Source organism: Alosa alosa, chromosome 12 (assembly GCF_017589495.1).
Source record: "Alosa alosa isolate M-15738 ecotype Scorff River chromosome 12, AALO_Geno_1.1, whole genome shotgun sequence".
NCBI lineage: Eukaryota > Metazoa > Chordata > Actinopteri > Clupeiformes > Clupeidae > Alosa > Alosa alosa.
In genome coordinates, this window is record NC_063200.1 from 24,782,207 (window position 1) to 24,793,697 (window position 11,491).

Below are 11,491 nucleotides of genomic sequence, written 5' to 3' on the forward strand. Positions count from 1 at the left end.
AGTTCTGGATACCGTTCTGGATAGGTGACCAGCGAGTACACAGACAGGAGCATGGCTGAAACAACAGTTCGGCACACATGTAAAGATCGCGACTAGGCGCCCTCCAAATCTTTTAATCTCATCAACGCAGACGCCACACTCTTGTAGACCCCTCTCAGCCCGTCACTATAACATGGGGAAAGACTGCTGTACATAGGGGGAGGGCTCCTTCTGGCCCGAAACAAAGTTGTGGAAATCCATATCATAGATCAATAATCTCTTACACATATGTTCACAGTCTGGATTATTCTCAAAGGGAAAGTAAACATTCTCATGGGAGGATATCTCATTTGATCCCCCTTAACCATGTATTAATTTGGTTATTGAGTATACATTATGGTACTGTATATTATGTACATTAGTGCATAATTGTATTATTATTAGATATATGGTAGCACTTCATTTGACCTGATGCAAAATGGCTATTTGTGTCAATTTTGCACTGAACACTGGTCTATCATCCAAAATGAACATAGAAATAAAAAAATGTGCTAAAAATGTGCTTAATTAACATAATAAACATAATTAACAGAGCTCATTGAAAACAATGTGGTGCCATGAGAGCCAGGGAACAAACTTGTGTTACAGCAGTAACAGGATAACATGTCCTCCCAGTGTAATTAGGCCAAGTACACTTAAATCCGTTGAAAGAGAACACTGAATGGCACGGAAAATCCCTGTCCTTGCAGATACTGGAAGTCAGTCAAGTATTACTAGGGACTAGGGATTACTAGGGATGCATAACCCCCTCATTTTTTCCCTGGATGGTGGAACTGATTTTCCATTGTATTTGTAAGTTAATTTCAGTTATGGAATTTGCAAAGATGCAAGTCAGCCAGACGTGTTTTGTGTGTGAAAAGTCCTTGCAAAAGATTTTACAAGATTTTACTTGCAAAATATTTTATATTTTTGTCAACAACTGATGCACTTCTCAGGTTAAAAAAATTCTTTAATCAATTCTGTGTACTGTGTAATAGTACTAATGACTACTTTAGTTTGATATTTAAAGGAGTCAAGGTGAAAACCCTGTCTTTACAGGGAGATGTTGATGAATGAGCAGTACTGGTGAAATAAATGCCATGTCATTGCTGCATAAACGTGTTGTCCACCTGTGTGGAATGTGCTTTAGCCAAGGGTTTCCTCACATGGGGAACGCACCTGAATGAGCACACCTATCGCAGAGGCGGGAACAGTGCAAGCCATCCTAGCGGCTGGGAGCTAAGCTATGAAGGCTTGAACTGTGGTGCGTTAGGCCTGGCGCTAATCTTGTTTAGGCTACAGCAAAGCCATTGCGTAATGTCTGAACGTACATTGACGCATCATAGGTCAACATAGTTGAAGGACCACAGGGATTCTTGGGATTTAGGCTATGCCAAGTTTGTCAAACAACCAGATAAATAATGGAAGCACTTATGGCAGTATGTTTATTTAAAAGATTTAAAAGAAAACTATTATATACCAGTAAACAACTTTATTGAAAACAAGACACTGTCTAGTCTCTTTTGTCGTATGCCTTTGTTTTTTTCTTGTCTAAAGGGATTAAGGTACACCTAAATTAAACCAGAAGATTAAGAAACATGACACCTTCCTAATCCAGGCTGTTCCTCAAAGAATCAGTGCACAGTAGAGGAATGAGGAATGATGGAGAGAGAAGACGGCTGCATCCCCGAAGGCTCCTCTAGAAGAAATACAAACAAAAGTGTCGGGATTCCCTGTATCAAAGGCTCCCTGTACCTAACACTCGGCACAGCATTTCACATCCCTGAGAGGAGTAAGGAGAATTCTTTGCTGTGAAGAATGTTTTTGTGAAGCTTTTGAATTACTAGAATGCAGTTGGATTTTGGACAGTGAACACTGAATCTGAGACTCATTAGTGGGCCCTGAAGCCTTGGATTGCCTTTGAGATGCCTGTGATTATGAGAGAGGAGCTAAAAAGCCTGTTATTCCCCTGACAGCTGGGCAACAAAGGGTAAGATATTCATCTTGATGCCAGACAATTATGAACCAGCAAGTACTAAGTATTTTAACTATATGCTTATTTTAAATCCATGATGGCAGTATGATGATCACCTGTGATGGAAGACATTTTGTCCATCACACACTACATACTTGCAAGACATGCAAAATATTTTCAAAATGTTTGATTTGATAACATGCATGAGTGATAATGGGTATGTATCATGACATGGCATGTATGAGAGGTCACTTACAATAGACAAGTTGATAGACAAGCACATACTTGCATGATCAGCTGCAACATGACTAAAAATGTGTATCTTTACTTGTAGGACCCACACATATCTTTGGACATAAACGCTGTGTGGAAATACACTCAAATTCCTCTGGATTCACACAGCACAGCTTGCAGCAGATGAGGACCTGTGTTTTGCTACCAGCTGCCATTAGCTGTTGTTTCCCCGCTGCTCTTCTGTAAGCCTAGAGCACAGCCATGCCTGTGGGCGCCAACCAGGTGGTCCTGACGGGGCCAGTGACCCGCCACAGCCTCTGGAGCCTGTCCGAGTCCGAATGCGCAAAGGACGAGGAGGAAGGGGGTCTAAAGAAGCATCTGACGCCTCTGGAGCGCCTGACCATGAACATGTGCCACGATGAGAAGACCATTAAGGAAGTACTGGTAGGCCGCAGGGTGGGCTTCTACCAGGTCCGTGGACAGATTGGCTACGGAAGCTTCTCCAAGGTCAAGCTGGCCTTCCATGCACTCACAAAAGGTAAGAAAGTAACCCAAAAACACTCTTTGGCTTGTTGGTAATCAGAGATGGGAAACCTGGCTTCAGAAAATAAAGGTACCTGTGCATCCAAAACAGATGATTTTACTAATTAGCTCGTCTACCTGGCTGAAGAGTGTAGCTAATAAGAATCAACAGTGAATAGATGGAACAAATATCTGGTTGGAATTTTTACTTTCTAAAGCCGGGTTTCCCGATATCTGTCTGGACACTTTACATTAAATTAGGGAGCATTATGGAACACACATTTAGGCACATAACTAATGACAAGAAGCACATACAGTAAATAAAGACAAGACACATAACTATATGCATATAGGCACATCATTAAAGACAAGACAACGATGGTTCTGATATCTTTTTACATTCTATTAGTCATTGTATTGACACACACACATAATTTAATGTGTATAGCTGAGTCATTTATGGATATTCTCATCATAACTGAATAAAAAAATAAATAAAGTTAGTTTGTAGATAAATTGTCTGCCAAGGTGATTGTGCCAGTTTCAGTTCAATTCAATTCAGTTCAAAAAACTTTATTTATCCCCGAGAGGCCTTTTCTCCATGCAGGCATAGTGACATATAAGACATAACACAACATATAAGACAGGACAAAAGGGGAAAAAAGACAGACGGGGGTGGGGGTGTAAGGGGGATTAGTCCCAGTAGATAGAGGAGGAGGGGGCTTGGAGCATTATTCAAGTTCAAAAGGCAAATAGCCTCAAAAGTAAAGGTAGCCTTCCTCCTGTTAGTCCTAGCCAAAGGACAGCGCAGACACCTGCCAGAGGGCAGCCATTCAAAAACTCTACGTAGGACAAGGGTAGAGTCTTCTAGGATGCAGTTGGCTTTCCTTAGTGTTTTCCTTGTCGTGCAGTGATGTTAGAGACTGAAGAGGGTGGCCAATGATTTTAGACCATGTGTACACAATGCTCTGGAGGTGTTTCTTATTTTTGATTGAGAGGGAGTGGAATCAGCATAAAGATGAAAAGGTTTGGCCCTATTAGGAACATTGCTGATGACCATGAGCCAGTTTGGCTTGATGAGAAGCACTGCTGACAACCATGAGGATTAAAAGAGAGCATGCAATTGAAAGGTACTGAGGTCTGGCCAAGGCAACCAAACAGTGTGCCTTCTGCCATGCCAAATACAGAGAAGGAAGGCTTTTGGCAGGCACTGACTGAAAGGAAAGCAGCCAAGCCTGGCACAGAAGGCTGTCCCTTAAAAATGAGATGAGAAGATTAACCCCACACTTCAATGCCCCTGTTTGCATTCTTTCATTCAGACAAGGTTGCCATCAAGGTTCTGGACAAGACCCGTCTGGATGGGCAGTCCCAGCGCATGCTGTCCAGGGAGATCTCGAGCATGGAGGCCCTGCAGCACCCGAACGTAGTGCGCCTGTACGAGGTGGTGGAGACGCCCAGCCGGATGTACATGGTGCTGGAGTATGCTGGAGGTGGCGACCTCCACACCAGGATCACCACGGAGGGCAGGCTGTCAGATGGCGTCAGCAAGATAGTCTTTGCCCAGATCCTGTCTGCCATCAAACACATGGTTAGTGTCCATCCCTGTCCACACTTGGCAGCGTGTCTGTTGATTTAGCAGAGAGAGGCACTGGTGTGTGCTGTTTGGGCAGTGGTAGTGTACTGTAGTGGTTAAGGAGCTGGGCTAGCGTGCAGTAGCCTGAAAGTTGTCGGGTCATTTCCCGGCTTCCACCGTTGTGCCCTTGAGCAAGGCACTTAACCCCAACTTGCTCCGGGGACAATGTGATCCCTTGTAATATAGGGCAATTCCATGCAAAGGTCATCCTTACCATGGAAAAAAAAGTTGTAGATACGCAAATAGAACTGTTGTTAAAATCTTCATTTAGGTCTATATTTTATTGTTTGTAACTGATCTGATTGAATTTGATGGAGAATGACACTCTTTTTACATCATATATCTGATGTGCAACCATACAGAAACAACATTTTTCACATGGTAATATTATACATATTTCAAAAATGGATAAATGGCCCCAATGTTTAAACAAATTGTGTCATTTGACAAATTCCAGATTGACAAAGGAATGGTAGAGTAATGTCTATGCTCAGCTTGCCTTTAAGAGCACAACTCCTTACATTTGTAAGGCTTTTGTTTTTAAGTCAGCAAGTTCCATGGCCATGTCACATCCATAACGTTTTATAGGAAAAGTTTATGCTACACATACAGTGTTGATGCGACAATGTCCATAGTGTCTGTGCAAAGCTGATTTATATCAATGTAAAGTGTGATGACCAAATTGTGCCCCTTTCTTACTTTTAAAACCTTTAATGGTGCGTTATGGATGTGACGCTATGCATGTTACATAATGTGAATTTACAAGACTGGGGACTTTATTATACCTCAAAGCCGATAAAACGTCTGTTCTGGTGGCATGTCAGTTTCAACGCATTTCAACTTAGGCCTAGTGTTTACAACTGACAAGATTATTAGGTTGATCAAAACCACAGGAAGGCCATGCCTAACCATTAGCAAAACAAACATAATATTAAAATACCTCCAGTGATTAGCCTAGCCATAGCCTATTTTCAAGTGGTCTAATAACAAAAATCTGAGCGATTATCTTCCTGTAACTGTCATACTAATGTTGTACAGTAACTGGATTATCGTGTTAGCTGGTGAAGACTTGGCAGCTGGAGTTAACATAGCAACCTCCTTCTGTTGCAGATCTGTTCAGCCTGCCGTTCACGTCTGCTTAACACAGTTTAATTTTAAATGTGACGCGATATGACAGCATTTGAAGTGTCAGGTCCTCTGTAGCTAATACCCACAGAGTAACATGAGTAAGGGCAGCAATAAACTAGATGTACCACATAGCGGTACAAAATATGACCGCCTCTCAGTCCTGCATATTCTCTTCGCAAAAATAAATCACGCTTGTCAATTTGTCTCCATCTCCTACTCCTGCAACTCATGTGCATGTAAATGAGTGTGTGCATATGTGAGTTTGCTTTTGTTTATAAGAGTGTGTGTGTGTGTTTTTTTTTGTGTGTGTCTGTGTGTGCATGTGCGTATGCGTGCCTGTGTTTATGTGTGTGTGTGTGCGTGTGTGTTTGCATGCCCACATGCGTATGCGTGCCTGTGTGTGTGTGTTTATGTGTCTGCATTCATGTGGGTCGGTGTTTGTGCATGTGTGTGTGTGTGCTTGCCTGTCTGTATGTGTTTATGTGTGTGTGTGCTTGCCTGTCTGTATGTGTGCGACTGTGCGTGCGTGCGTGCGTGTGTGTGTGCGTGTGTGCGCATGTGCATGTGCATGTGAATGAATGCGAGTGTGCACGTGCATGTACTTTATGTGTGCAAATCACAAATGAGTGGGTATGGGTTAGGTTCATGCGGGCTCTTGAGACTAACATACCATAAATATTTTGTCATCTTGGGTGCAACGGTTCAGGTAGGGCTAGTTATTTAGGGGAGTGGCCACCAAGTTTCATGTTCCCTGGTGTTTCAGTAACCCGGGAATCACTGACCAAAATTGATGACGGTAAAAGAAAAAAAATAATGCCCCACTCTAAGGCATTTTGTTTACCAATATGAGTCCAATTGTCACATCCATAACGCTGGAACTGCCCTATAGCTAACATGTAAGTCACTTTGGTCAAGAAGTGTCTGCTAAACGTAATGTAATGTAATTTAGGGATATACATGTGCCTGTCCTATAAAGAACATTCATGCTTATTTTAGTTTAATTTTAGTGTTATATTAATACTTCCTTCTCTGTTACCAGCATGAAAATAATGTCATTCATCGAGATCTGAAAGCAGAGAATGTGCTGTTCACCTGCGATGCCTGTATCAAGGTGGCCGACCTAGGCTTTAGCACCAGGGTCAAGCATCGGAGCGACATCTTGGACACTTTTTGTGGCTCTCCCCCGTACGCCGCCCCCGAGCTCTTCCGTGACGACAACTACGTCGGGCCGCCCGTGGACATCTGGGCCATGGGGGTGCTGCTGTACTTCATGGTGACGGGCACCATGCCCTTCCGGGCGGACACGGTCAGCAAGCTGCGACGCTGCATCCTGGAGGGCACCTACTCCATCCCCACGTGGATGTCGGCGCCGTGCCAGCGGCTGATCCGGGGCATCCTGCGCCAGGAGCCAGCTGACCGCTTCGCCCTGGACCAAATGCTGGGCTGCGAGTGGCTGCTGCCGGTGGAGATGTGCCGGCCGCCCGCGCCGCTGAAGCTCAACCCCACCTACCTGATCGACGCTGACACGAACGACCTGCAGGAGGAGGAGGAGGAGGTCAAGGCACGAATGGAGGAACTGGGCATCACCATGGAGCACATCAACAACAACCAGGGCAAAGGAAGCCGCTGTGCTATCACTGGGGTCTACCGCATCCTGCTCCACCGCGCTCAGAGAAGTCGCGGAGTAGAGAGTCTACCGGTCATCGAGGGTGTGGTGAAAGACCCTAAAAGGGACAGTCTGCGTGCCTATAGGGGCCTGCGGCACACATCAAAGTTTTGTGTCATTGCATGATAGGACTAAACAGATATTTGCCTAAATAGACCCACAACTTTTATGGATGGGCACATTGCACAATGTTTTGAAGCACAAAGAGAGCTCATTTCTTGCATAGAATACTGCAGCAAAATGAATGGTAAGTGTCATGTTATGGTTATGGTTATGGGATTTGGTAGACGCTTTCATCCAAAGCGACATAGAAATAACAACAATACAATAGTTACATTTAACAGTGAACAGTTTAAAATGTTGGTATAAGACTGCATTAAGGAGAATAATAATAATAAACAACAATATCAATTCAATCAATAACCTAATACAAATAAACAAATACTATAATATACAAACCATAACGCATAAGAAACGCTTCATTAACTAAGTGCATGTTAAACAGATATGCATTTAGTCCCCTTTTGAAAGACCCATAACTGTAAATAATATGTGAAATATGTAACATGTAAAATAATAGTTGTGTTAGAATATATTTCTTTTATAGGCAAATAATTTGCTGTTGTAATATCAATGTAATGATGTGAGACAGTCAGAAAAGAAGGACGTGTATGGACATGGACCTCGTATTGCCAATGCACAATGAACGCAATTATTTTGTATTTTTGCAAATAAACACACTTTTTGAAAGTCTTATGTGGTTTGCAACGTATTCTAACTTTATCGCAATTTGCAAAACTGTCTGTGTAGTCATGCTTTCAAGAAAATCTATGGCTCGGGGGTAAACAAAGCAGCAGCTGACAGTGCACCATATGACAGCTACCCTTACCCGCGCCCCCTAGAGCCCCCGACACCTCCCATCTGCAGACCGTGGCAGATGGAGTGGCGTCGCTACGCAGACATCTGCTGGCCTTTACAATAGCTCCCTTGTGTGGGCCTCCCGATATGACGGTGCAGAGGTCTGCCATTGTATTCACGCCATACACCTGCAGATCAGCGAGGCAGCTGACAGCCTCTGCCGCCTGCTATGCAAATTTGGTGCTGCATTAAAACTTTCCCCGCCCCTTTCTTTTTTGCGCCGCTGCTCCGTCCCCAAACATTTACTATTTTCTCTGCTGGAGCCTGACAAGTGTGCATGTTGTAAACTACTGTGTGCGTGTGTGTGTGTGAGTGAGTGTGTTGTAAACTTTTTAATGCTAAATTGTAACAAGAGACACATGACAGACACAATGGCAAATTTAGTTCATTTAGTTTATTAATATTTCAAATAAAAAAAAATATTAAAGTTTCAAAATACATAATTATGTTTCGTTACAAATTCTAAAGTGAAACCTTTAGAGATTTAAGACAATTCTGGAAAGTGAGAAACATTCTTGCAGAGCACAGAGAAGTATCCTCTGACTCTGCAAAGCTGATTTTTAAAAGGGAGCGAGATGTTAAGTCCATTTTTAAAAATGCATGCTTCATTCGACGACCACTTCGTCCACTGCGTGTACAAACGCATGCGATATTTGCTCTGTGGCAAGGCCACAGCCGCAAAACTCGCTTCTCCTTCCTCTCCAAACCTCATCCGCACAAAGAATGAGGGCCATTGTGTCGCTCTCGTGGCATGCCTGCCCCTGGTTCACATAAAGAACCTGGGTCAGCTTGGCATGGACGGTACGAGGCGCGACGATAACCGCGAGGGCCACTCGGGCATAACCTCGCGGTGCCTGGACTGAGATCCTCCTCAGGAGTATCCAGGGATGCAGGAAAAGTTGCATCATCCTGTCAAGTAGGATGAGTATTCCTTCAGGTTTACAGCATCTCGATCAGAGAAGAGTATAGGCCCAGTTCAACGCTCAGGCAGAGTGATCTCTGGGACCCAGTCGTTGAGGCTGCGGCTTTCTTCGCAGAACAGGTGCAGCTTGTCGAGGGCTGGATCCTCCCAAGAACCTTCAGCAGGGTTCTGTTAACAGAAAACACAGACACATTAGTGACTATTCCACAATATATTCCATTAAATTTTGTTCAAAGCTGCTTCAGAAGGTAGGCTGCGTTTGTTAAGGCTCATACATACCGTGATGAGGACGCAGTGGGCATCATCAAGTTGTTCAGATTTATCGCCAACAATCTCAGCAAGGCGTTGCATGTCACTGACTCTGACGATGCTGATATCGTTGTCGAAACAGAAAGCCTGGATGAGGGTGAAATGAATCTGAAGAGCGATGTCACACTCGAACTCCTCATCAGTGGCCAGCACGCAGAAAGAGACGCTGTCAGGATCACTGTAAAAGTAAGAAGAGCAAAGTGAGTCATTTAGTCAAATGCACAGATTCAATAAGTGTTCATCAGTAATCTGACTTTAGTTTAGCTGAACGTATCTTGTTGTAGGCTATACTTACATGTTCATCACTTTAGCAGATTCGTAGACGCCGATGGTTAGGCAGTCATTGGCTTTGGCAGTCTCCAGCACTTCTTCCAATGCTTTGCCGGTGCACTGGGCTCTCTCGATAGGCTTCTGGACGATAACTTCCTCAAGAGTCATGATGGCAATTGTAATTCCACAAGTAGCGTTTGTGAGAAAGAGTAGATGAGATTTCCTGAGATCGGAGTGAAGATGGACTGGACTGTGCGCACTATATATACTGTGAGGCTCGTGGGTCCGGTGAATAGCCTCTCTTCTGATTGGCTGACCTGAATAGTGCATTGGTATGCTAATGTTATTGTCGCACTTAGGCTCGTGGCAGATTGATGAGGATCGTAATGCCATATATTTTCTTTGCCAACTTTGCATATTCTAAGCAAAAATATAATTCTGCAAGTAAATAATATCAACTTTATCACCAGTAACGTCTTTGTGATGTCAAACTGCCGCAAAGAAGAAGGGTTTAACGTTGATGTTTAAAGTTGTGAAGTTGTGGCGTTTTGTTGAAACTCCATGCTTTGTTTATGTTGAAATTCTATGCCCTGCTTATGGTTTATGTGTATGCCACATTCGTTCAGTTATATTTTCTACCATGTTCATGCACATGTGCAAATATGCAAACAATATATGTGCATGGTCGCCCTATAAGTAACATTTATAAAGGTTTAAAAGTGAAAGGTACAACTATAACATGAAGCAAAATATGGTGAAAGTGAGTGTGCATTAAAAAAGCCCCCCCTCACCCCCCTTCGTAGGAGACAGGTGGAGTGTGGCCATCTGTGGAGGCAGGCTGAAACGACCCTATTGTGAGTTCAGAAACTTCTATTATTGTGGGGCCTATACAAATGCAAATGAGAAGCGCGTGCCATGACGCCCTGCCGCACAATCTGCGCTGCAAGCCACCGACCACGTGACCACCAGCAGACCTTCTAAATCTGTGCTACTGGCCTAATTTATTAATGGTCAAAGTTTGTTGTGTTGATGTGATTAGGCCTGCAGGTTGCATGAAAGTAAAGTTGCACATCATGCACAAAATTGGCGACATTAGCGTTACCCATTTCGACAAGGTAACAGTGAGAGCAACCGGTGCGAGTCAGTCGAAAGTCGAATGCGAGTCCTAAAACATTCTACATGCATATGCTCGCCCTTTTTTACAAATGTTATCAGTCGTACCCGGTTAATACGTGTAGTTTTGCAAATATATACTAAATGTTTTAGAGTCATTAAACTTTTGCAAGTAAAGCTGGTGGTGCACCGATTACAAGTTGACGGTGACTGATTCAGGCTTATTGTTACTACTGTGAGCCGAGCAGATGGACAAGTCTCGCAATGGACATACACCCATTCACCCCTCGCGACCCTGCAGCACGCATCGCTATTGTTCGCGCGTCTTTACATTCGTTGGCCAGAACAGTCTGCTGTCTCTCAATGGGGTTGATTCTAATTTTGCCCTGTGCAATCTAACTTTTAGTTTTTAATCTGTAGCAAAAGTTCCTGTCCGTATTAAGTACGGCACAATGTTTATTGTATCTTGCATTCTTGAATATCTGGGCGCTAAAAACCCTTCTAGGCCTGCATAAAATTATGCAGGTTTTCCTGGGCGTCTTGTTAGAGGAAAATAAGTTATATGTAATGCAATATGTGATGAACGTATTCAATTAACCCTGTATTAGTTATCATAAAACGTTGCATTTAAGATGTATAATTTGAAAAGTTATCAGTTATCTGGATATCCACATCACATACACCTATACATATATGCTGGAGTGTCATCGGGTTTGCAATGCCCACAAAACTTATTAACATAGTCAGCCGACAGAAAGAATGAAACGCGTGCAGTTCGGTGGC

The 11,491-nt window shown here is 43.3% G+C and overlaps 2 protein-coding genes across 2 annotated transcripts; one reads left to right on the forward strand and one right to left on the reverse strand.

Annotated features, from left to right (window-relative positions):
- Nucleotides 1-1,678: 1,678 nt before the first annotated feature.
- On the forward strand, nucleotides 1,679-7,606 carry nim1kb (NIM1 serine/threonine protein kinase). Its single transcript, XM_048259334.1, has 4 exons — nucleotides 1,679-2,008; nucleotides 2,328-2,765; nucleotides 4,069-4,337; nucleotides 6,550-7,606. The coding sequence occupies exons 2-4, from the start codon at nucleotides 2,489-2,491 to the stop codon at nucleotides 7,300-7,302; spliced, it is 1,299 nt and encodes a 432-aa protein (XP_048115291.1). The 5' UTR covers nucleotides 1,679-2,008; nucleotides 2,328-2,488; the 3' UTR covers nucleotides 7,303-7,606.
- Nucleotides 7,607-8,473: 867 nt separating this feature from the next.
- Nucleotides 8,474-9,840, reverse strand: gadd45gb.1 (growth arrest and DNA-damage-inducible, gamma b, tandem duplicate 1). Its single transcript, XM_048259156.1, has 3 exons — nucleotides 9,621-9,840; nucleotides 9,296-9,503; nucleotides 8,474-9,184 (listed from the first exon to the last, which is right to left on the reverse strand). The coding sequence occupies exons 1-3, from the start codon at nucleotides 9,761-9,763 to the stop codon at nucleotides 9,071-9,073; spliced, it is 465 nt and encodes a 154-aa protein (XP_048115113.1). The 5' UTR covers nucleotides 9,764-9,840; the 3' UTR covers nucleotides 8,474-9,070.
- Nucleotides 9,841-11,491: the final 1,651 nt, after the last annotated feature.

What these genes read in the sequence shown, in the direction of transcription:
- nim1kb (XM_048259334.1), top strand. Translation starts at nt 2,489, where the DNA reads ATGCCTGTGGGCGCCAACCAGGTGGTCCTGACGGGGCCAGTGACCCGC. An exon ending in CTTCCATGCACTCACAAAAG is followed by an intron (nt 2,766 to 4,068) that starts GTAAGAAAGTAA and finishes TCTTTCATTCAG; the next exon opens with ACAAGGTTGCCATCAAGGTT. An exon ending in TGTCTGCCATCAAACACATG is followed by an intron (nt 4,338 to 6,549) that starts GTTAGTGTCCAT and finishes CTCTGTTACCAG; the next exon opens with CATGAAAATAATGTCATTCA.
- gadd45gb.1 (XM_048259156.1), bottom strand. Translation starts at nt 9,763, where the DNA reads ATGACTCTTGAGGAAGTTATCGTCCAGAAGCCTATCGAGAGAGCCCAG. An exon ending in TCTGCTAAAGTGATGAACAT is followed by an intron (nt 9,504 to 9,620) that starts GTAAGTATAGCC and finishes TTACTTTTACAG; the next exon opens with TGATCCTGACAGCGTCTCTT. An exon ending in CCCACTGCGTCCTCATCACG is followed by an intron (nt 9,185 to 9,295) that starts GTATGTATGAGC and finishes TTCTGTTAACAG; the next exon opens with AACCCTGCTGAAGGTTCTTG.